Source organism: Cetorhinus maximus, chromosome 14, assembly GCF_964194155.1.
Source record: "Cetorhinus maximus chromosome 14, sCetMax3.hap1.1, whole genome shotgun sequence".
NCBI classification, from domain to species: Eukaryota; Metazoa; Chordata; class Chondrichthyes; order Lamniformes; family Cetorhinidae; genus Cetorhinus; species Cetorhinus maximus.
In genome coordinates, this window is record NC_135892.1 from 102,808,716 (window position 1) to 102,835,563 (window position 26,848).

A 26,848-nucleotide genomic window follows, 5' to 3' on the forward strand; every position below is an offset into this window, starting at 1 on the left:
CTTGGGAAAACAGGCAGGTGCTGAAACAGTAGAAATATGGCTCTAGGTGAGCTGAAGCTACGATGCCACAGAAATTTCAGATTTTCAATCTACATGGAGAGGAACAGCAATCAAGGCATAAAGCAAGTTTGCATATTATGCTTAAGTTCAAGAATCAGGAACAAAAGCTAGTTAATCTGAAATTTGCCCTCATCTGCCCAACCTTGCATGTAAAAGAAATGTGCCAAACTAGGCTGAAAACAGAACCATTATTTAATTTAGTGGCCAATTTACATGGGGAAACAACTTATATTTATACAGAACCTTTAACATAGTACAACAGAATTACAGAATTGTTACAGCGCAGAAGGAAGCCCATCCCAAGGCACTTCACAGGGCCATTAAAATTTGACATCGAGATGCAAAGGAGATATAAGGTTGAAATATGAAGAGCTATCAGGTCAAGTGAATATTACTTCATAAAAGCATTCAAGTCAATTCAATAACTGTACTACAATTAAGCAGGAAGCTTTTTGAATACTCGGCTGAGAAATGGTAATTATAAAAGTAGCATGAGGTTACGCTTCACCAAATAGTTTTGACCAGCCAGGAAGTAACAAATCCATTAAACTACCCTTTCAATTAAGCACATCATAGTTTTACCCAACATTTTGTTTCTAAATAAAACAATATGTACAAATACAACTTGCAATTATATAAAACTTCAGAGGTACAAAATCTAGCTAAGGAAACAGCTATTAGCAGGACTGGCCAAAAGCTTAGTCAAAGGTGTAAGTCTTAAGTCTGTTATCCAAGGAGGGGAATATGAAGTAGCAGAAGAGCTTTAGGAGAGAATTGCAGAGTATGAGGTCTAGTTGGCTGACAGCCACCGATGGTGGGGTGAAGGGAGGGGAAACACAAGATTAGAGTGGGAGACACAGATTTGGGGGCAGAGGTAGCGTTGGAAGACTTGTTCCAAATTTGAAGCACTAGGAACTAGTGTAGGTCAGAAAGTGCAGGGTGATGGGTGAGCAGGACTTAGTGGAGGTTGAATACAGAAAAAGAGGGGTTTTGGATTAATTGAAGTGTATGGAGGATGGAGAATGGGGAGGCCCGCCAGGAAAGCATTGGAATAGACAGGACAAATGACCTCCTTCTGTGTTGTAACCATTTTATGATTCTATAAAGGAGGTGACAAACTATGAGGAAAATCGAGGCCATTTTGAAGACCTGTCCTGGTGCTAATACTGACCAGTGGTTTCAGGGTTTGGAATTAAATGAGAATGGTCTGATTGTCACTCATCCAAGACAGCCACAATAAAATGGTGCTTAAAAATTCCCTAGCCTAAACTGCTATTGAAACTGGATATCCTAAAACTCTACACATCCAGTTAGCGAAAGTGAAGAGTCAAAGATCCTGAAACATAAGTCTTTATTAAAATTAATACAAGAGCAAAGTAATGATGTTGGAAATCTGAAACAACAAAAAATGTTAGAAACCTGCTTAGTGTTCCTGGAATTTCCAGATTTTATTAATGAAAATCATTTGCTACATAAAAAGGTGACTCAATTATCAAATTTGCTGACATTTTTATTTGATTAATCCATTTTGATATAAAACTGAGTACTCAGAAGTTGAGGTTCTTCCTTTCTAAGGATACGTTACTGTTCAAGGAAATGACGAACTAGTATCACATTCCTAGCACCACCTCTCCAAATTTCTTGATCAGAACCCATCAAATTGTGGTTAAACTGCAAAATTGAAAGAGTATTCCATTTTTCTTTGCATTTTAAATTTATACAGTAATTCAATCTAATCTATTACAGTAGATTAGATGATTATTTTGTTTTGATTTGTTTCCAATTGAACAAGCTTGTTTGCAGGGGCCTTACCCTAATTTTGAATATTACAAATATTCCACTTCACCCGTCTGAATATTGTGCCCAAAAGAGTTGGAAAGTTTGGGGGAGATGGGAGCATAATGGTAATGCTCTGGGAACAAAGGTTCCACCAGCCACTGGTGGAATTTAAATTCAATTAATAAGTCTGGAATATAAAAAGTTAGTCTCAGTAATGGTGACCATGAAACTATTGATTGTCCTAAAAACCCATCTAGTTCACTAATATCCTTTAGGGAAGGAAATCTGACATTCTTACCCAGTCTGGCCTACATGTGACTCCAGACCCACAATAATGTGATTGATTCTTAACTGCCCCTGAAATGGCCTAGCAAGCCACTCAGTTCAAGGGCACTTAGGAATGAGCAACAAATGCTGGCCTTGCCAGTAATGCCCACATCCCGTGAAGGAATAAAAGTCCTTTAAATGACATTGAGAGTAAGGGAACCTATGTTTTTCAATTACATGTTTCATGGAGCGTTACCTTGACACTAAATACCACAGCTGAGATAAGAGTTTGGAACTTACCTTTCTAGCTGAATAATCAAAGAAAAACAATTCTGTACTTATAGATTTAACCTCATCTGGCTTAAGGAGTTATTTCAAATTGAATGTTCACATTTTATATTAGTTTACTCCCACCCTTTTCCTTAGGCTCTCATGACATTATAGTTTTCCAACTAAGCAGACAAACAAGTGACATAATTCTGAAGCACTATTCAGGCAGAAGAACTTCTTGGGTACTCACTTTGTTTTCGCAGCTTACAAGTAGGGAGCTTCATTCCCTCCATACCATTTTGTCCACATAACCCAATTGAAACTGGAAACTAAATAAGTACAGAAAACGTGCAATGCATCATTTTCCAATATGTTTTGTCACCCCACGATCTGCCCATAGCGGGCCTTCATTCTGCTGTAAAACATTTAAAATTTGAGACCTTGCAATTTGAATTTCTTAAAAGCACCAGGCTGTTCACAGGTAAAAGGCCATTTACATTAATTGTCATGAACAACAGCCCCTTTTGGACATTCCTTCCTTCATCAAAGCAGTTGTGATTGCAAACACAAACATTAAATGCCAAGACTCTACAAAGTGCTTTAACTGTCAAGGGTACACAAGTATTTTCATATATTTACAAAAGCAAGTTTTTACACCAAGCATGTTGTTTGTAGAATCATTTAATAACATGCACTTCAATATTTAGAAACAAGATTACTCACCTGAAAATATACTTCCCAGCCTTTTACAATAAGTGAGATTAGAAGTACTGTATCCAGTAATTTTAGGTTGATCCTGTAGGTGTAATTTTCTCATTCTTTGAACCGTATACATAGAATATTTCACCAACTGTACAAGAGAAAATGATCTTGCAAATTCGTCACTTCAATTTTTTTGTATTTCTAACATTCCATTCAGCTATACCATTACCCTCATCTGGAACACATCCTCATTTTCTCCTGACTGGAACAGTCAGTAAAGCTTTGAGCTTTTTACTTTTTGAATTCTAAGCCACAGTAGTTCCACACAAAAAGGTCAGATGAAATATAAAGGATCAGGAAAGGAAGGAGCTTTTCATATGGTGACTGTGCTGCATAAAGAATTAAAACTACCCCTACGATGGGCAATCTCTTCTTCCTTAATCAATTCCTCATGGGAAAAATGTATACCAAAGTAATTCAACAAAATAGAAGTGGATCTTCAGGGTTCAGACCATTGTAATCCGGACAAAAAGGCCAAAATTAGCTTTGTTGGGTTGCAACAATCTTTAGTCCAGAGGTGGTGAATTTGACTCGATCTGAACCAACAATGCAAAATACCTGTCTGACCAAAACAAAAGTCCACAGAAAGCAACGTAACATATTGAGTTTTGAAACACATACATCCTCCTTAACTAAACAAAAAGAACTTCAAGCTTAAAACCTGCATTGAAACTGAACAAACAGAAAATGAATCAATCACCAAACAATTAAATTTAAGTGGTGTTGGATGAGCAATGAATAGTGCCCAGGACTCCATGAGAGCTCTCGGCTCTTCTTTGATTGCCGTAGCACAAATCTTAGCCCACCTAAGAATGATGGAAACTTAGTACTGCACAGAAGTGTCAGTCTAGATTATAATCCCAAATTCATAGTGGGTCTTGAGCCCAAAACCTCAAACTCAATGGCAAGAATGCTACTAAGTGAAATAAGCTGACATTTGTCCTACCTTGTTGAATTCGTTCTTCACAGAGCTAAAAATCATACATTTAGAATCATTCACTTTCAAATATCCCCTCACAAAGATTGGGGATGAGCGGGGTGGGGAGGTTTCTAGGCTGTTTAAGAGGGGTGCAAAGTCATGGATATTGCAAAATAAAGAGAAGAAAATTTGAGTATATACCATACAGACCCGCATGCCAAAATCAATGTAGGGCAAGTCTTAACCATAGTTGAAACTCAAGAGTTCCTCCAAAACAAGGACAAACATAAAACAGGTATTCTCCTACCCATACACTCATTATGGAGTTTCATTCTAGAAATTTGAACTGCTGCACAATCCAAAAATAATAGAGATTGTTCTGGAGAACTATCTCAGCTGGATCAATTGAGTGATGCAAAATGTGAAGGACTGTTAAATAACAAAGGGCAACACTTTACTCAGGGTGATGACCTCTGAATTAGATTCCAAATACTCCAGGATATCAGGGAAGGAAGCTACAGATATAAGGAAAACAGGAGGCTCAATTCATTAGCCCATGAAAACAGACAAAATATCCCAATGCTCGATTAGATCATCTGTTGTTAGCGATGCAGGCAGTACAATAACTTTATGCTGCATGCTCATTTGAATGACCTCTGTCCAGCCAACATTGAATGTCTTATTCATTGGCTGGGCACAGCAGCAGGGGGCCAATATTGAGAGTGGCTCATACCACTTAAAGCCAGCCTGCATTACCTCAAGGGGAGGCGCATTGTGGTTGGAGCAGGTGCTGGAAGTCGTGGTTGAAAAGAATCTGACCTGGGAAAGATTAAGGAATGGCACCAGTGGGGAGATGCAGCTCCAAGGTTTCTGGAAACTGAACTGGAGATCTCGGTAAAAGAGGTGGAAAAGAGAAGAGATTCCTGCCTCTCCAGAGCATAGGAGGCCCTCCAGACAAACGCTCGAAAGACAGTGGGAGTAGGCAGTCGTGAAGATCAGTGCCAGGAGTTGAGCCCCAGGCATCTAGGTGCAGTGTTGCAAGAAGTTCAGTGACCTTACACAAGTGGTCAAGGTCACTGAATGCATCTTCAATTATACCAGTAGACTCATCCACTGCTCAGATCGCCATACCTACATCACTCACCTACCAACAATCTCTATCAATCAGGTCTCATACCTAACATTCATGTTTCACCTCACCCTCATGCATTTAGCGCAGCTGCAAGCCTCAAACCCACCTCTCAGCCTGCACACACACTACCAGTTACTTCAATCATGACAGCCACATCTGTCAAATAGATTGCTGACACTCACCAACACTTCTCTCTCTCTTGCAGGGCAAGGTGGCAGGCAAATGGAGGCAGCAGGAGCTAACCAGAGCAGAGACGGGCATGCCTAAAGGAGATATTGCTGGCCATTAATGAGACAGTCATTGCTGAAGCCATGGTCAGTGGAAGGGCTGAAACCAAAGATAACTGTATCCTCATCCCAAATACTCCTCATTCCCCACTTAGCCCCCAGCCCTCCACAACTTGCTTCCAATTTACAGACTGCAGGTTGAGTAAGCATGTGCCTCTTACTTGTCCCACCTCCACAGATTACAACCTTACCCTTCTGAATTCCAAGAGGCTCAATTTGGCCAGACAGTGAGGAACACCAAAGAGAGGGTAATGAAGACATAGCACCATCACTAGGTCTCACACTCGCAGCCACCAGCTCAGGTACTGACAGTGCCCCTATCATGATATGGGTGCTGGTATTGCATTCGGATAAGTTTTCCAAGGACAACGCTAGCAAAAAGGAGATGACTAGGTTGCCTCCTCCCTTATTCTTCTTCCTCAGCTGCATACTACATAGTTGGTGGCAAAGGCTGTACCTTTATTCTGCTGACCAAAACGAATCTTCACACCTCCTCTGCCGAATACCGCAGGGCCCTACCAGAGCGGTCCATGGAGTGATGTTTAAACCAACAGTGTGTCCTATATGATTTGGTGTAGCAGCATTGTATGCATGTGGCGCACATGTTTAGCTGTGCAAGGTTAAAAGAGGACATTAGTGTAGTACTACATTCAAATTGATGCTGCATGCTAATGGAGGTAATGATTTACCTGCTCTACATACTTCCTACAGACATTACTGAACACATGTTAACACAGTATCTGCCCGGCACTATTTGTTCTGTAAGCCTTTCTGCGCACTGCAAATGCCATTTTGGAACTCTAAGAGCATTCATGGCACCAAAAAAACTGATGCCATTGAGCTAATTTACTCATCATAGTGTCATGCCAAGAAAGTAAGAAGAAAAAACATCTTAAATTTGTTTCTCTTCCATATTCTCCTGTTTAATTGTTTTTTAAATGGACAATTGCTGGGCTGATAAAATGGCCACAGTTGGTCACATGCCAGTATTTCTGCAAGGTTCTAAGCCGTTCCAATGGACAAAGGCTAACTCATCATCCTCCTGGAATGCGACACCCCTTTGCATTGTATGAACATTCCAGCCAAGCCAACACAAAGGATTGGTAGACGAGACATCTGCCCGAGCCAGCAGCGGACAAAGGCAGAGCTATGCATGGCTCATCTCCAATGTTGTGCTGATGGTTCAATAGTTATCTGCTCAAACTGCAATGGGTTTTAACGAGGGTCCTTAAAGTACGTAGTTAGCTGAATAGCTCAACCTGAAACCACCCTGGCACGTGACTTGAGCTGTCTGGATTGCTTTAATTATACAGCTTTTGGATTTCATCTTCAGTTGCGGTTTAACCTCAGAAAAGAAAAACCAGACTCCAGGCAAGCAGCTGACCTCCATCGCTTTCAAAGTCGGATCCCTAGAAAGAATCCTGTATTTTCCTAGAGTGAACCAATTCCCAGAATACAAGAATACTTTGCTGCATCTTTAACTGCCTCAACCGAGTTCCTAGGACAAAGACCAGGAATTCTGCCAGACAAAGCCGCCTGAAAGAACCTTCGTTGGACATCGACTTACTGGACTCTACTCGCATGAATTAACGCCAATACCTTTTTGATTTTTTTTTTTTAGTATCTTTGCAATTTGAAACTTCTTTCCCTTTCTTTCTCTGCTTTTGTGAAGAGGACATAAGGAAGCTACAAAAAGGTATAGATAGCTTAATTGAGTGGGCAAAGATCTGGCAAATGGGGTATAATGTGGGAAAATGTGAAATTGTCCATTTTGGCAGGAAGAATAAAAGAGACGCATATTATCTAAATGGTGAGAGATTGCAGAGCTCTGAGATGCAGAGGGATATAGGTTTTAGTGCATGAATCGCAAAAGGCTGGTATGCAGGTACAGCAAGTAATTAGGAAAGCTAATAGAATGTTATCATTTATTGCAAAGGGAATTGAATGCCAAAGCAGGAAGGTTATGCTTCAGTAATACAGAGCACTAGTGGGACCACATTTGGAGTACTGTGTAAAACATTGGTCACCTTATTTAAGGAAGGATGTAAACGTGTTAGAAGCAGTTCAGAGAAGGTTTACCAGGCTAATGCCTCGAATGGGCGAGTTGTCTTATGAGGACAGGCTGGACAGGCTAGGCTTGTATCCATTGGAGTTTAGAAGAGTAAGAGGCGACTTGACTGAAACATAAGATCCTTAAGGGTCTTGACAGGGTGGTTGTGGAAAGGTTGTTTCCTCTTGTGGAAGAATCTCGAACTAGAGGTCACTGTTTAAAAATAAGGTGGAGATGAGGCAAAATTTTTTCTCAGAGGGTCATGAGTCTTTGGAGCTCTCTTCCTGAAAAGGCGGTGGAAGCAGAATCTTTTTGAATATTTTTAAAGGTGAAGGTGGATAGATTCTTGGTAAGCAAGGGGATGATAGGTTATCAAGGGTAGGCAGGACGCAGATTTGAGGTTACTATCAGATCAGCACTGATCTTATTGATTGGCGGAGCAGGCTCGAGGGGCTAAATGGCCTGCTCCTGCTCCTTGTTCGTATGTTTTACCTTGTATGCTTATGAGTGTGAATGTGTGTCACGATCCAACCCTCAGGTTTTGAATGTGTTAATAAATCCTAATTTTGTTTCACCTTAAAGAATTTGCTTTGGGGTTATTTTTAACATTGGACCTCATAAACCGGAGTTTAGGTAACACACCATGGCCCACTTCAATAAGGAAAAGGATACTATGGGAAACAATTTAAATTAGAAATTAAAACTATCACTGTCACAGACAGAAGAAGGGAACAGTAATAATAATTCAATTCACCTCGCCCTCGTGTCTGTAACAATAGCTTGTACAAAGGGAGACTTTATGCTTTTAACACACTTCTCCAAACACTCAATTTTGAAGCAGCACAATTGCTTAAGGTCAGCAATTTAGAAATCAAGGCAAAAGTTGTGTCAGAGTCTACCAGCTGCCTCAGAACAATTGAAAAGAAAATAGCATTATCACATTCGAGACAATTGATCCATAGGCTAGAGTATGACAACGAGATTCACCAGGCATCTCTCCAAAACCCATGCTCAAGCACAGATTGTATTCTACTCCATCATAGGCCTATCATTATCTAAAATGAAGAACAGCCAGATTCAGCTTAGCCATAAAATATACAATATTGAGAAGTTGCCAGACATTGTCAGAGTAATTCTCACAAATTAAGTCTGGTTCATCAAATTATTCAGATGAGTTTCAAGAATTTTCATAAACATTTTGGAATAATAGAAAAGAGAAATAGGCCAGTATCAGATATACCCAGGATCATTGTCCTTTTTCAGTCAGGGTTGGAGGGATTTAAGTGTCTTTCTACATTATGGGTCAGAGCAAGCATTAGCAATTACAAAATACTTTTAAGAGTAAAAGTGCACGTGGTAAGGAAACCATCGAAGTGAGGAGTTTTGTTAAAATGAAGAGACTTTAAACTTGGAATACACCATCTATAAGATATGAACTATATGGTTTTGGATGTACCTTCCATCCAGGCATGGGACTGCTTTGGCTTTTGATTTATACAGGTCAGAATGAATTTAAACTCATAGTGGGTGCCCTCCGAACTAATGACAACTTAAGACACTTGCACCTACCCTGCCTCCTTCAAGCACATAATAATCAAGTTTATCACCATGTTTACAAAAATGTGCATTGGTAAGTCACAGCTAAGTAATAATTTTGATAATAACCTTGGATTCATTGCAGTCAAGCTTCACACAATATTAGAAATCAAAATGGAATATACCTGCGCATGAAGGGAACCAGGCTTCACTTAACTGAGACTGGCGAACTGTGGACATTTGCTGGGCAACCCAGGCAGCTGGCCAACAAAGAGGCTTTGAAACTTAGATCATTGAGTCACTGGTATCTACCCTCAGGTAAAAGCTTAAAAGGAGAATGAAAAGCAATCCAATGTGAGCAACTGAAAAGGGGGTGGGGGAGAACAAACCAGGATATTGGATATGAACATGTAAACTTCTCTTGTGGGGCCCAGTATAACCCTCATTGTCTTTCTGGCCCCACAATGGAGAACAAAAAAAAATTAAATTGAATGACCTGTTTAGCACCTGATCCTCTTCATATTTGACTTTAACTGGCAGGAAAGCAGCGGTGGTTTAACCTCTCAGGGTGTATGGTCAGCCAAATCACCAATGGATTGTCCAGAAATCTTCCACAAACACACAGGAACCGTATACACCAGTAAATTTTGGTCACTGCCCAATGACATTGTCAGAGCACAATTTGCATAAAGAAGGACCTTGCCAGACTCAATCAGGAGGTGCCAATACTACCTGCTCAGAAGAGCAAGTTAAACCTTGAACAAGGTGGGATCACAGGACATCGCCTGGTTGATTTTAAGTGCCTATCCGTTCGATTTCTGAACAGGTAAGGTTAAAAGCAACTCCTTCGTCTCATTAAGAATTAGTGTCTTCAGAAAAGACGTCTAAACCTTTGATCTCTTGCACGAAATAGAAATTAATGAAGGCTTAACAACCAAGAATCCTAAATCTCCAAAATAGTTTTTGAATATGCTTTTGTCTCAGTGAAGTCATTTGAATACCCTCATTCTACAGTGAAGAGGGTCTGGCAATTGGTAATAAATTTGACCTACATAGGCAAACATACCAAACTTCTTTTTGTGAACTATATAGAATTTGGCCGTTCTCTGCTGATACTAGTAAGCAGTTACAGGGGTTAGCTATTGCTCTAATTTCTTAATTGCATTATAAAATGGCTTAATGCTTCCAAGTGGTTTTCAGGTTTGTGATGGCCAATGTCAGATAACACCAAAGCGACTCAAGTTGGTTCATATCGCTGCATACTCCTGCGTGGTGGCGATCATCCGAGCCATTTTTCGCTTTATCTGGAGGTCAAAAATGGACTGTGTTCGCAGGGATACGATGTACTAGCCTCTAGATAAAGGGGGAAACAATGTGCCCAACATTGGCCTCATCCTGATGGCCACCTTTGTGTGTGGCTGCATCAAGCTGTGCGTAGACTCTCAGTACGCAAGCACCAAATGTTACTGCGTGCTAAGGTTCTACCTGTCCCTGGTGCTGCGAAGGATGGGTCTGGCCACGCTGCCGCAGAACACTCCAAGTAGTTGGACTGTGCTGTACCACCTATCACTCGTGAAGCAATTTATGCAGAGAAACACTTTTGACCACAAGTCCATCAGGCACTGGTCGGCATGTAACATCCTAGAGGCCCTGAGGGAAAAGGAGATGGTGGATCCTGTCGGACAGTTCTGAGCAGACTGTCAAAGTCATTTGGCAGAATGCCTCATCGCCAGAACTTTCCAACAAGCACCAAGATGTAGCTTGGCTGGTGGTGAGAAAGGCCCTCCCAGTCAGATCCTTCCTACATACCAGGAGTCTCACCCTCTCCACACGCTGCCCTCGAGGCGGCTGTGGTGGGGAAGAGACCATTGTTCACCTCCTTGTGGAATGTGCCTTTACAAAGACAGTCTGGAGAGAGATGCAGTGGTTTTTGTCGAGGTTCATCCCAAGCAGTTCTATGGCATAGGGGTCTGTGCTCTACGGGCTGTTCCCAGGGACACACAGTGAGACAAACATCAACTGCAGCTGAGGGATCATCAACTCAGTGAAAGACCGCTCTTTGGTCTGCCCGAAACTTGTTGGTCTTCCAGTGCAAAGGGTTGCCCCCAACTGAGTGTTGCAGACTGGCACATTCCAAGATCCAGGACTACGTGCTGAGGGGTGCACTAAAGCTTGGGGCAGATGCCGCAAAGGCACAATGGGGAAAGTTTGCTGTCTGAGACCTTTCTGCCACAGTGCACCGAGGGGATGGGAACTGTATAGACCCCTCGGGCTGTATGACTCAAAAGGAATGTATGCAGTGAAAACTACATGTGTCACAATTGTATTGAAGCACCCCAGAGTGCAACATGATCTATGTAGATAACTTGAATGCCACTGCACTGTCTGTAATGACCATGTTGAGATGTCTGTAATGTTCATTGCTTGTATTGAAGTACCTCATGATCTATGTGGAAAAGTTAAATCCAATTGCACTTTGTGATACAAAAACAGAATTACCTGGAAAATCTCAGCAGGTCTGGCAGCATCGGCGGAGAAGAAATCAGTTAACGTTTCGAGCCAAAGGCTCGAAACGTTAACTGATTTCTTCTCCACCGATGCTGCCAGACCTGCTGAGTTTTTCCAGGTAATTCTGTTTTTGTTTTGGATTTCCAGCATCCGCAGTAGCTTTTAGCTTTTTGTTTTTGCACTTTGTGATGGCCATTTTGAAATGCTCATAGATATTTTATGAATAAAGTATATTTTTCCAAAAAAAATCTCAGTATACTTTGAAAATTTGGTCTCCAAAGGTTAAAAAAACCATTGCTGGGACTTCCTAGAGCTTGTTTCCACTTTTCACAGGCTGAGGTTTCCTGTTTGATTTAAAATTTGATTTAAATTTCAAACAATGCTTCGCAGTTAACTGACAGCCACCATCGCTGGTACATTCTCCATGGCAATGCCACTTGCCAACCAATCAGCACTCTTTTCACATTCAGTATAAATTGTTGTTTTCCCCCTTATGTTGGTATTCCTGCGAGTGTCTTGATGAGTGCAAGACGGAAAGCTTAGACATGGTTCTTTCTTCAGCAATACCAATTTAAAATTGTTAATGCGATCAGATGGCCAGCTCTGAAAATGCAGTGTGAGAATCCTGGTACTGTTGTTTTTCCTACCGGGTCTAGACACAAAAGTGGGGGGGACTTAAACAATTTAACAACAAAATTAAACTATATATAGCTCTTTCAAAAACAAATTCAGTTTATGGAACACGTTCAAACCTTTGATCATTATTCCCATGACTATTCCTGTGCATGTCAAAAACTCAGCAGATGCTAACATTGTTAATACGTAGTCTGCAGAATCCACATATAAATACTTAAAACTAAACTGAGGCACATTTATGTTATAGCATTTCTCCATTAATCTACAAATATAGCTTAGGTCCTGATTTGTTTTGGCCCTCTATTGGTTTTAAGATAAGTTTAAATTTGAAAAATGTATTTTCGTCAACTTTTGTTTAATTACCCCGAGAAGGAACTATCATACAGAAATTGACTGGACATAAAATAGTTGCAACTTTTTGTTTGGCAGTAGGTTCAAGCATCACATCAGAATTTCACTATTCGCCTGCCAGCTCTTGACAAAAACAGCTGACACTGGGAGCAAATATGAAAGGCGTTGACTCTCTAGATAACACCCATAACATTTTGAACTAAATGGTCTGGTCTCAGAGCTGCCAATTTAATATTAACAATCTTGAACCAGGTGACCTTCCACCCAACAACTTCTATAAACCTCAGTGCATCCACAGCTGCCCATTTCTATTCCATACAAAGTTCCGCTCGCCTATCATTCCTGTTATTGTTCATCCTAATGAATCATATTTAAAATTCTCATCTGTGTTTACATTCCTCAATGGGCTCTCCTTTCCGAGTCTCCTCCTCTATTCCTGCAATGCTCCTCCCCACCTGCCCCATCACCCCACCCCCTCAAAAATCCACCGATGAAATCAATTCTAGTTTTTTTTTTTGAGAGTTCCGCCACTTCCTTCATTTCCACATTGGTGGCCAAACCTTCAGCTGCTTAGGTCTCAGGCTTTGGAATTTCTTGCCAAAACCACTGCACTACTCCAATCCCCTTTACTACTTTTAAGATCCTCCTTAAATTTCTCCTCTTTCCCCTTCTTTGGTACAACAACCATTTATTTTGAGAAAACGGTATGTGCACAAATTGTTGAAGGTCAAGTTGAGAAAGCAGTTAAAAAGACATGGAATCCTGGGTTTTATAAATAGAGGCATAGAATACAAAAGCAAGGAAGTTACGTTGAACCTTTACAAAACACTGGCTTGGCCCCAACTGGAGTGGTGTGTCTAATTCTGGGTACCATACTTTAGGATGTGAAGGCATTATAGAAAAGAATCACAAGACTGTTTCCAGGGATGAGGGATTTCAATTATATGGATAGATTGGAGAAGCTGAGGCTGTTCTTCTTAGAGAAAGTTGAGAGGAGATTTGATTGAAGTATTCAGAGTAGACAGAAAATGTTCGCATTGGCAGAAGGATCGAGAACCAGGGGACACCGATACAAGGTGAATGGTAAAAGAAGCAATGGTGACATGAGGGAAAATATTTTTACACAAGTGATTAGGATCTGGAATGTGCTGCCTGAGCATGTGTAGTGGACGCAGATTCCATCATGGCTTTCAAAAGGGAGTTTGATAAGCACCTGACAAGAAAAAAATTACAGGGCTACAGGAAAAGGGCTGGGAAGTTGGACTAGCTGATTTGCTCCAGTAGAGAGTTGACATGGACACTGCAGGCTGAATGGTGACCTCCTATGCTCTAACAATTCTATGGTTGAAGTATCTTGGGACTTTTTTTCTACATTAAAGGCATAATATAAATACAAGTTATTGCTGTTAGACAATAAAAGATTCATTTTCTAAAGCTGGATTTAAATAAAGCCCTCTTCATTATATAGTTTATTTGGTAGCCTTCCACCTCTTGAGACGATGGTTTGTGCCTTGGTGGTCAACGATGTTAAACATTGTCTGCTGTGGCTCAGGAGCCTCACCCTGACATGGCAGGCTCTGCCACATTTGCTGCAAATGAAGACAGTGGGTTGACAAAGTACAGGATTTGCTGGCCTCTGTTTTCCCTGGGCTCCCTTCTGGGCAAGCTGAGTGTTCCGTTTCACCTTGCTTCTTCCAAAAGCCCTCCAGAGGTCACATCCGTTGGCAACTGTCTCCCAGCTGTCTGCATCAATGTCCACCATCTACATCTCACTTGCAGGTGTCCTTGTAGCAGAGGCAAAGACATACAGCAGGTCGTGATCAAGTGGTCAATTCACCATATGGAAGGTCTTTGGGTATACAGCGGTCATCCAATTGATGAACATGGCCAAGCAAGCACACATGTCGTTGGCTTAGCAATGACTGTTTTCTGATGGAATTAGCACACTCCAGGACCTCCGAGTTGGTGACCTTGTCCTGCCAAAAGATGCCAAAGATACATCTGAGGCAGCAAAATGGAAAATGTTCAACTTTTTCTCCTGCTAACATATGTTTTCCAGGTCTCACTACTATAGAGGAGCACACAGACTTGATAGACTCTCAGTTTGGTGTTCTCATCAGGTTGTTGTTGTTGTTTCACACTCTTATACAACTTGGACATAATAGCTGCAGATTTTGCAATGTGTTTGTTGATTTCAGCATCAAGTAACAGATTGCTGGTGCCTGTGGAGCCTAGATATGTGAAACTATCAGTACCTCCCAGCATCACGTTACCAATGCTGACTGATGGTGAAATTGCAACATCCTGGACCATGACATGTGCCTTCCTGATGCTGATGGTCAAACCAAACCCTTTACAGGCATAAAAGAATCTGTCCATTTGCCACTGAAGGTGTTCCTCAGTATGAAATGCTAGCACGGCATCGTCGGCCTAGAACAACTCTGATGACTTAGTACACTTTTATCTTGAATCTCAAGCGGGCAAGAATGAACAATTTTCCATCAGTTCTGGTATGTAAGTCAACACCCTCTGAAGATGGACTAAAGGCATATGACAGCAGCAAAGAGAATATGCTAAAGAAGGTTGGTGCCAGAACGTAACACTGTTTGACCCCACTGCAGATCTCAGAGGGTTCTGATGTCACCCCTTCATAACAGACCTTGCCAATCATGCTGTTATGGAAAGAGGAACTCACACTTGTTACAATTATGAGGTTTAAAAGATTATTATATTTTGGGGCTGTAGCTTTAAATTTAGGGTAAACAAAGGAGTTATGTGACCTGTTCTGCAGTCTGCCTGACAGTAAGCCTCTGTGGTTTGATTGTTAGAGATCAAAGGAGGGATTAGATTGTTTTACTGAGATGATGAAATAAGGTGGAGACAATGGCAGCAGTCTCTCAGTTCACAATGAATAGACTCCGAGTCTTCCAAAGTCCGTGGAAGCTGTTATAGGTATCAGATTGTAAACAGTTGTGCTGTAAACTGGCCATTTACTTGGGAGGAAGTAGAGGTCAAGAATACCTAATCGGCATTTCTACCTTAATGCAAGGTTGATGTGTTTTTCATTGTCATGGGGAAAAAGGACAAAGTAAGCCATTTTTGAGATCAGGTTACAGGCTTCCCTACAAATTGATGAATATCTCAAACAGACAGAAGTTTGGTACGGTCAACAGAGAAAATAGGCAGCTTGGCTTTGTGAGCTACCACAGCTGGATATGAGAGGGAGGCAGTCTTTGATTGAAGAGACGCATCCTGCAGCCATGCAAGGATTCCAGGGGATTCATCCTGGCATGGCCAGGTGGAAGAATCATTGAAACAGGCTTTACTAATGGTGGTGGCTTTCAGGAACTCTCTGAAAACTGAGACAGCACCTGGAGACAGTCACTCAAAGTTACTACTTAGTGAAATGAGATACAGGAGCCCGTTGTTAGTTAGGAACAACTGTGGACTGTTTGCTAAAGGTACTGTAATTCTGTGGAGAGTGCGATGAATGGCAAGTACAAAAGGGGAATGTCACTTTCTATAGTTTAAAGTATAAGTTGCCAACAAAAAGAAAATTGTGATTTTAGTCCATGGTGCTTTTAGCCATTTATTACAGTAAAAGTTCTAAAAATGAAATCTTTTGTCATTCTTTCAGCTAGTAATTAGAAGTTTGAAACTTTTTACAAGTTTGTGTCTACAGAATTCGTAACACAGAGCAGCTTCGGCAGGCAGCCAATTATTTTCAGCAGCTTAAAAAGGCATTTCTGTTGCAGCTGCTGGACTGAGATGATCATGTCAACTGTGGATCTTCCAGTTCTAAAACCATACTGGGAGTCGGGATTAGTGCATTCAGTAAAGATCTGTGGTCTCACAGGGCAATATGGTAATTACGCCAAACCACCTGAATGCATCAAGCATGGGAAACCAGCATTTCTGCAACATCTGCATGAACTTCTCAGTCTCTGCTAGAGGAGGCAGTGCTTCAGGATACGCATGATGGAAAGATTGTGACCCTGTACAGGAACAAGGGTGTTCCCAGTCATTTGTTATATAGTTGCTCTGATTGTTATTAACCAGTAATGTTATGTTCAGGTGTGAAATGTTATGCAAGAAATTCTCCATAGTGAAGTTAAGGGTGCAATTTGAAACCTGGCTGCTTAGAACAATGTACAAGTAACCTACGGTAATATTTAATTCTGCATGAAAACACTGATAAACCAAAAAATAATGAACGAAATAGGAGGTGTTTAAAAATAAACTGAAGTGGAATATTGAATTATTCTCAGATAATGCGTTAACTTCATACCTAAACTTGATGTTTTGATCTCTCACATTTGACCACTTGATCCATCGGTGCACTTGAAATGTTCTACAACTGGTGGGCACATAGGACATGAACTCTTTAATTAACAAATTGTTATTTAAGCTTGCCAGCATGCTGTACTCAATAACATCCGGACAAGATGAGATAAAACTGTTCAACTGTCAGGTGAGGGTAAATTGAATCTTGAAGGTTTGCCAATACTTGGAAATCCCGTAAACTTCATTTGGCTCAGATATGACAAAGTTTTTTTTTTAAAAATCAACAGATATTTTTTTCAATTAATATTATTTTTGCTTTGGTTTTAGGATTAAAACCACAGTATTTTGAGGGCTAGGCTTTCCCAACTGGAGTTCCTAAGTGTAGAAATGTAATAGGCAGAGCGATTTTTGGAAAAGAATCCCATGGGAACAGTAGTTGACTATCTGTAGTCTGTCAAATCTAGCAAAAATACCATGCTATCAAGAAGGTGGTAAAGCACCTGAGTGAAAATATGCATTCTCTGGTAGGAGCTTGCAACACCATCAACGATACGAGTAGAATCCCAATACTTTCAGAGCTACAGTGATACTCCGTATATGTGAAAATAAAACAAAGAAGGCTATAAAGCCAACAATCGTTTTTCTACTTTTTGTTAAAAATATGTTAAGCAAGATTGAAAAATTCTTGGTGATTTTTCAACAAGTAACAATAAGGCAGAAGAAAAAAATTGATAATATTGAGGTTTATGTATAGGCAGCATCTCAAGGATGGGTGGGAAGCACATGTAGTAAGGTGGCACAAAAAATACTCAATCTTCTGATCAGGTGTTTAAATCTATAAAGAAGAGAGGTGATCTGTGGATGCAGGAAAGATTAAATGACAAAAAGAAATGATGGCACAAGGCAAATGGAGATGATAATGGACAATTTTAGGAACAAAGATGTGTCTAGATGAGGTGTAAATAGGAATAGCAGCACCATCATGAACAGCTGCCAACCAAAAAAGACAGGGGCAGAGGTCAAAATCTGAAATTGTTGAAACAGTCAGGAAGGCTGTAAAGTACCTAATCAAAAAATTAGATGCTGTTCCTTAAACGTATGTTGAGCTTCATTGGAACAGTGTAGGAGGCCAAGGACAGGGAGGTCAGGGTGGGAATGGTATGGAGAATTAAAATGACAGGCGAACGGAAGCTCTGGACCACACTTCCGCTAAACAGAGGTGTTCCACAAAATGGTCACCGAATCTGCGTTTGGTCCCCCATTGTACAGGGGACCACATCGCAAGTGGTAAATACAGCATACTAAATTGAAACTACAAGTCAATCTCTGTTTCACCTGAAAGAAGCGTTTGGGGTTCTTGATGTTGGGAAGAAAGGAGCTAAGAGGTAGATGTGCTTACAAAGGAAAGTGTCATGGGAGGAAGGGGAAGATGTGTTTGGTGATGGCACTATGCTGGAGGTTACAAAAATGACAAGGATCATCCACTGAATTTGGATGCTAGTAAGGTGGAAGGTGAGGTCAAGGGAAACTCTATCATGGTTTTGAAAGAGATGGTAAAGGGTGAGAGCAGAAAGTGAGTGCAGGAAGTGGATCTTGTAGAGGGGAAACCTCATTTGAGGAAAAGGTAAGACATATCACAGGGGAGTTATCCCTATTGTCTGGAGCCAATATTTATCCATAAATCAGTACCACTAAAGAGCATATTACCTGATCATTATCGTATTGTTGTTTGTGGGATCTTGCTGTGGCTGTTGCATTTCCTACATTGCAACACAAGTTCTTCATTGGCTGCAAAAGAGCACTGGATGTCCTGAACTCATAGAAGGTGCTAAAGAAATGCAAGCCTTTTGTTGTCTTTCAGATGACTAGGAGAAATGGTAACTATACTGCAGAGGATCCCCAGGTTGACAATAAAGGAATTGTCAAGAGTATTATTATCTAATACTGAAAGGTTCTAATACTTTCCTTCTGTTTTAAGGAACATAAAAGCTGTAAATTCTAATAATAATTATAATTCATCTTTTCTCAGAGACAATGTTATCTTTTGTTACCAAGTAACTAGCCTTTATCTCCCCTTTTCCGTTACCACAACAAAATCTGTTTCTGATTTTTTCATCTCCCTCACAGAACTACACGAAATATGTCAGCTGATGCAAGTCTGGTAAGACATGCATGGAGACCTGTTGAGAAACTCGAAGGGAGCTGGAACATAATGAGGCTTTAATCATTTGAGCTGTTCAGAGGTGGAGAATTTCCTCTTCTATATCCCATGACAGTGGATGAGTTGTAGCAGCCTGTAAGAGGCAGTGTTGCATATAAACCTACAGATAAGATCAAGTGCTTCAAATAAATGAAGGCATCAAAGATAGATTCAATAAAAGTAATGAAGGGAATTTTTGCAATTGATATGGTAAATGAGATCAAGGCACAAATTTTGAGAAATACCACTTTTTAAACTTATGCAGCAAACATTAAAAATGTTTGGCATATTTAAAAATGACTCCGTTGTTCCATTTGTTGGAAATTTACGTGTAGGCTGCAAAATAGTGTTCAATGACAGATTAAAAGTAAGTTATAAAAATACTGCCAAAATATACATCTGTTCCAAAAATCAGCATTTCCCTTCACCCATAGTGCTGTTCAGAAGGGAATTACAGGATTTTGACCCTGTGACGGTGAAGGAACTGCAATAAAGTTCCAAGTCAGGATGGTGTGGGTGACTTGGAGGGGAACTTGCAGGTGGCGGTGTTCCCATGCATCTACTGACCTTGTCCTTCTACGACGTTGCAAGTTTGGAAGTTGTTGTCAAAATAGCTTTGCTGAGTTACTGCAGTGCATCTCGTAGATGGTACACACTGCTGCCACTGCATGTCGGTGGTGAAGGCAGTGATTGTTGAAGATGGTGGATGGGCTGTCAATCAGGCAAGCTGCTTTGTCCTGGATGGTGTTGAGCTTGTTGAGTGCTGTTACAACAAGTAATTAGGAAAGCTAATAGAATGTTATCATTTATTGTGAGGAGAATTGATTACAAAAGTAGGGAGGTTATACTTCAGTTATATAGGGGATTGGTGAGACTACATCTGGAGTATTGTGTACAGTACTGGTCTCCTTATTTAAAGAAAGATGTAAATGCATTAGAAACAGTTCAAAGAAGTTTTAATAGACTAATACCAGGAATGGGCGGGTTGTCATACGAGGAAAGGCTGGACAGGTTAGGCTTGTATCCACTGGAATTTAGAAGAGTAAGGGGCGACTTAGTTGAAACCTTTAAGATCCTGAGGGGTCTTGACAGGGTGGATGTGGAGAGGATATTTCCTCTTGTGGGAGAATCTAGAACTAGGGGGTCACTGTTTAAAATAAGGAGTTGCCCATTTAAGACAGAGATGAGGAGAATTTTTCTCTGAGGGTAGCGAGTCTTTGGAACTCTTCCTCAAAAGGCAGTGGAAGCAGAGTTTTTGAACATTTAAGGCAGAGCTAGATAGATTCTTGATTAACAAGGGAGTGAAAGGTTATTGGGAGTAGGCAGGAATGTGGAGCTGAGGTTACATTCAGATCAGCTATGATTTTATTGAATGGCGGAGCAGGCTTGAGGGGCCGAGTGGCCTACTCCTGCTCCTAGTTGTATGTTCGTACGTTCGTTGGAGCTGCACTCATCCAGGCAAGTAGAGAGTATTCCATCACATGGTGGACAGGCTTTGGGGAGTCAGGTGGAGAGTTACTCTGTAGAATTCCCAGCCTCTAACCTGTTCTTGTAGTTACAGTATTTATATGGTTGGTCCAGCTCAGTTTCTGGTCAATGGTAACTCCCAGGATTTTGATAGTGGGAGATTCAACAATAGTAACGCTATTAAGTGTCATGGGGAGATGGTTAGATTCTCTCTTCTTGGAGATGGTCATTGCCTGCCACTTGCAAGGCACGAATGGTACATGCCACTTGTCAGCCCAAGCCTGAATATTGTCCAGGTCTTGCTGCATATGGACACAGGCTACTTCAATGTCTAAGAAATTGCAAATGGTGCTGATGATTGCACAATCAGCAGCGAACAACCCCACTTCTAATCTTATGATGAACAACTGAATATGGTGGGCCTAGGACACTATCCTGAGGAACTCCTGCAGTGATGTCCTGGAACTGAGATGAATGACCTCCAACAACCACAACCCATCTTCCTTTGTGCCAGGTATGACTCCAACCAGGGGAGGGTTTGCCCCCTGAATCCCATTGACTCGAGTTTTGCTAGGACTCCTTAATGTCACACTCAGTCAAATGCTGCCTTGATATCAAGGGCAGTCACTCTCACCTCACCTCTGGAGTTCAGCTCCTTGGTCCAAGGCTGTAATGAGGTCAGGAGCTGAGTGACCCTGGTGGAACCCAAACTGAGCATCAGTAAGCAGGTTATTGCTGAGTAAGTGCCGCTTGATAACACTGTCAACAATCCCTTGCATCACTTTGCTGATGATCAAGAGTGGACTGATGGGGCTGTAAGTGGCCGGGTTGGATTCGTCCTGCTTTTTGTGGACAGGACATATCTGGGCAATTTTCCACCTTGCTGGGTAGATACCAGTGTTGTAGCTGTACTGGAACAGCTTGGCTATGGATACAGTTCTGGAGCACAGGTTTTCGGTACTATTGCTGGAATGTTGTCAGGGCCTATAGCCTTTGCATTATCCAGTGCCTTGAGCCGTTTCTTGATATCACTGAGTGCATCGGATTGGTTGAAGACTGGCATCTGTAATGCTGGGGACCTCAGGAGGCCACATGGAGCATCCACCTGGCATTGTTTGAAGATGATCGCACATGCCTCAGCCTTGTCATTTGCACTGATGTGCTGCGCTCCCCCATCATTGAGAATAGGGATATTTGTGAATCCTCCTCCTGTTAGTTGTTTCATTGTCCGCCACCATTCATGACTGGATGTGGCAGCATTGCAGAGCTTAGCTCTGATCTTTTGGTTGTGGGATCACTTAGTCCTGTCTATTGCATGCTGCTTCCGCTATCTGGCATGCAAGTAACCCTGGTTACAGGGTTTTAGGTTTTAGGTACACCTGGTGCTGCTCCTGTCATGCCTTCCTGCACTCTTCATTCAACCAACCAACTTCGTAGCAGTTTGATACAACTGAGTGGCTTGCTAGGCCGTTTCAGGGAGCAGTTAAGAGTCAACCACATTGCTGTGCATCTGGAGTCGCAAGCAGGCCAAACCAGGTAAGGATGGCAGATTTCCTTCTCTAAAATACATTAGTGAACCAAACAGGTTTTTTACGACAATGGTTTTGTGGTCATTAAACTAGCTTCAAATTACAGGTTTTCTTAAAATTAATTTTTGAATTTAAATTTCACCAGCTGCCATGGTGGGATTTGAACTCATGTTCCCAGAACATTAGCCTGGGCTTCTTGATTACTAGTCCAGTGACATTACCACCTCCCTCTAATTGTTACATTTATGAGGTTTATAAAGACTATACTTTGGGCTTTGATCTTTAGATAGAAGTTAAAATGAAGGGGGCCATGTGACCATTCTGCATACAACCTGACGAGAAGCCTGGCTAAGTTGAGGGACTTGCTGAGAAAGAGGTGAAGTTCTCATACCTGGGAACAAAAGGCAAGGGCAGCTGCTGGCTTCAAGCTATTGGGCAGAAGAGAAGAAAGGAAAAGAACAGCAGTTGATGTGGTCAGCAGAGAGAAGAAGCTGCAGGTTCTTTGCGAGCAACCGGAGCCAGATGCAGAAGGGAGACGGGGGCCTCTAGTCAAAGAGCTAAGGAATCCGGAGATTCATCCTGGTGTAGCCAGGGGAGTAGAACGATTGGAGCAGGCTTTACGGCTCACAGTGGATTTGGGAAACTCTCGGGGAAAACTAAAGGAAATGCCTGGAGATGATTAAAGTTACAATTGTGGACTGTGCTATAAAGACTAATTTTGTGGAGTGTGATGTGTGATTAAGTAAAAACGAGGAATGTTCCTTTCTGTAGTTTAAAGTAGAATTTGCCTACAAAAACAGTGCTTAGTTCATTATTGTTTTTTATCATTTGTTACAGTAAAAATCTTATGAAACTTGCTGCATCGTCCTTTTGAGCCATTAACCGGAAGTTCAAATTTCTTTTTAGGCATTTTCAACCTCTACAGGAATTGTAATATAATGCAAATCTCTATTTTAGGTCATTATATGTAGCTATCGATAGAAGCAAACCCCAAAATTCTTCAAGCTAGCCGAGATTTTAAACAAACGTTTGTTACACTGATACACTGATTGAAATGTTGAGGTGCAGTACAGTTCTGCAGGCCTTCTCTAAGGATAGGCATTCTTGGGAAAAGTACATCAACACTTCAAAAGCCATTTTTATATTGGTATCACTATTGGGCAACAGTAGAATATCATGAGTATCACAATTTCACAGAATCATACAGCATAGAAAGTTACTTGGGCCATTGTGCCCATGTTGGCTCTTTGCCAAGAGCTACTGAATTGATCTACAACCCTGCTCTTTCCACATTGCCACACACGTTTTCTTTTCAAGGAAATATATCCAGCTCCTTTTGAAAGTTACCATCGAATGTGTTTTCACCATTCTTTCAAGCAGTACCTTCCAGATCATACCAACATTTAATCTGTAATTACATATGCCTCAAAGTATACAATGCATTGAAACCCTTCGTATTATAGTTAAGCATGGAATAAAAGTAGCCTCTGCAGGTAAGAAAGATGGGGTCACTTCAGACTCCCATAATTTTGGTGCTCAATCAGCCCAAGAAATGCTGCTCAACCTGTGACACCCAACAGGCTTGCATTCTATTTATCTAGTAATCGTTTAAAAAGAACTGTAAAATGTATGCATAGAATCCGTTTACCATGAAAACTTAAAAATCTCTCCAAAAGGTTGACAGTATTTCTTTTAAACACATTTCAACTGTGCCTGCAGTCATGGGGAAATTAAGAGTTACCTTTAGACAAAGTGCAATTGGAACACAAACACCAGTAAGTACTTCGCTTTACAATCACTGTCACATATTAGACCTGCAATGAACGTAAGACAACAGGAGATTTTAAGTATCACTCACACCTTTCTTCAGGAGTGTCCACATGAAAGGTTCTCTCTATGACAGTGGTCCATTGCAAACATCTGATAATAAACGTGTTCGGCCTTGGTCGTTCTGTTTTCATTAGTTGGCATTCTGCAAGAAAAAATGATAAGATTAACAGTTACCTTCAATTCCATTATCTTCAACTTCAGGTAGTTAACAATGCTATTTAGCTTATTGACTATCAGTATCACTACAAAAAGCTTGAATAATGAACAGTGACCCATACGTCTTCTGCATTCAATATAATGGCTCAGTAGGTACCAATAGTTAAATTTGTTGGAAATCCACACAAAGACTATGAAATAGTGTTCAATGACATAGTAAAAATAAATTATCATAGTAGAGACAATTATAAAGGAAACTTTTCTCTCAAAATTCACCTTTGTGATGCTTTGAGAACAGTGCATTTGGACAAACGGTAGAATAGAAACAGGCATGTCATACATTTCCCTAATGACTTGGACACGCCTAACAAAAATAGGAAACCACAGTTAACATTGAATGGCAGAGCAGGCTCGAGGGGCTGAATGCCCACTCCTCTCCTAGTTTGTATGTTCGTTAATAATGGTCTAAGCAAAGCCTTTCTCTTCCACATACATTGTTATAAAGTCCAATCTTTCATGGACTCTGTTCAATCCAGTTATTTTCCAGAGGAAAGCTTATTTCTTTTCCACCTTGCCCTCTGCTTTGAAAAAAATTCAGCAACATTCAGAATATTACACTCATCTTCGGTATCATTATCTGAGGCTTCAGTCTTGTGGGAGGCATAAATACGGAAAGGCAGCTCAAATTACTCTCAACTTTCTAACAAGTACAAGTAATTGTGTTAATTTATTTTAAAATATGAATACATGAATATGACCTATTCCAGAAAGTGAGTGTATGCTACTCTCATTAAAGGATAAAGGAAATGTTGATTTTTGGAACAGATGTATTTTGAGTACTCTGTATAAGAGTACTCTGCAGGCTTTTGGGATTTGAACAGATGTTAATGAGATACAACAGCATAAGTTCTTATGCTCTTAGCATAAACTTTAAAGTCTGGTTGAAGTACTAGTAACCTTGTTTTGGTTTAACCACAGTCTTACAGATGAGTGACAGTCCAGGATAATTTCTTTGATGATGTCAAGGGTACAGCATAAAAAGTAGACATTCACAACACATAAGCAATGAGCAACTTATTATGCAATTCAGAAACAGATGTCAATTTCAACATTTGAAAACTGGAAAGAGTGCAGCAGGGCATGGGACAGGATCTAGTCAGCTCATATGTAACAAGTACAGTTCAAATGTAATTAAATGTGAATTAGCATATCTTTGGCTGGAAAAAAGAAAATGGAAATGTATTCAAAATTACGAAATTCTTACCAGAATGAAGGAATGGAGAGAAAGCAAGGCACATACTTTTTAATCTTTTAGGTGGAAAAAGTCAAATGAGATTCTGAATTATACATATACCATTTAGAACATACAGCATAGTTACGGGCCATTTGGTGCAACTACTTGGTGCTAGCATTAACACTATACATGAATCTCTTCATTTCCACCTACCCTATCTCAGCTTTTCAGCACGTCTATTTTCTTCTCTCTCATGTAATCATCTAGTTTCCTTTTGAAAGCAAAGTTATTTTCCTCAACTACTTCCTGTGGTCGCGAGTTCCACAGTCTAACCACTCTGAGGAAAGAAATTTCTCCTTATTCTCCTGGATTTATTAATAACTAACTAATTATATATATGGTCCCTACTTTTGGATTGTCTCAAAAGAGGAAACATTCAGATCTACCCCATCCAATCCATTCATAATTTTAAAGAGCTCCATCACATCTCATTTAAATCTTTCCTAAAGAAAGAAGTCCCAATCTGTTCAATATTTTTAATCTCCCAGTTCTAGGACCATCCTTATAATTTTCTCTGCAGTTTCTCCAGTGCTTCTATGCCATTTTTTATAATATGGAGACTAGAATCGCATGGGGCACCCCAAGTATGACCTGACCAGCGTACTATACAAGTTTACATGCTCTTAAATTCTGTACCCCTAGAACAACAAAATACAACTGCAAGAAGATGACACTGAACTTGATTGGTTCGGCCAATATTGGAACACCACACAAGGTTTGCACTCAATGATAAGGAGGATGTTGGAATCACGGGAAAAGTACACATATCATTTTTGAAAGGACACAGGGGAACACAGACAGATTAGAAGATTTTATGTAGTAATGGCGAATCAAAATAAGTGCATGTGAAGTAGTACATCTTGAGCAAAAAAAAAAAGTTTTAGGTGAAGGGTTCACAAATCAAAGATTAGTACTAAAAACATATTAGGGGAAAAAACTAAAAAATTACAGCACTGAATATATTAATGCAAATTATTACTGAAGGAGAGACATTGAAAGCATTTAAGAATAAAAGAGAAAAAATGAAAGTGCACAGGGAAAGAGCGGGGAATATATTACTGTCATGAAGCTATTAGTGTATATAATATTTTGGAAAATATTTTTCTTTTAAAATAGAGGTTTAGTCTGCGGGTGTGTCTTAATTGGATTAAAGCCAGCTAGTCTGAGTGCTTTGATGGGTACCAGTTTTGATATGGAAGAGAGATAGTGTACATTTGCATTGTTTGAATAGAGCATTCAAGAAGTGGGGTGAAAACTTTACACCTATCTAGCAGATACCAAGCCATATGTTTATATTGCTAATAAAACTGGTACTATGAAAGGGGTTTCATTGTTAAAAGGTGAAGTTCAAAGAGGCTGGTGAGACAATGAGAATTTGAATTCAGTGGTGGTATAACTTCAGTAGTTTTCGGGTGTGCAGGGCAGAGGCAACGTGAGATCAAAAGGCAGAGCAAGCCTCCAACTGGCTCCACAGTGAAAAGAACCTCATTCTGAATTCGTACGGTGAAAATGCTTTGCCTGGTGTTTGGTT

General features: G+C 40.5%; 1 protein-coding gene across 6 annotated transcripts in view; it reads right to left on the reverse strand.

The window, feature by feature from the left end:
* The window catches only part of akt3a (AKT serine/threonine kinase 3a), a 340,324-nt gene that overhangs the window by 116,856 nt on the left and 196,620 nt on the right, over positions 1–26,848 (reverse strand). For all 6 annotated transcript variants that reach the window (XM_078557386.1, XM_078557383.1, XM_078557381.1 and 3 more), the window contains one exon: positions 23,898–24,009. In XM_078557386.1, the coding sequence (XP_078413512.1) occupies positions 23,898–24,009 (112 nt within the window). The remainder of the gene's footprint in view (positions 1–23,897; positions 24,010–26,848) is intronic.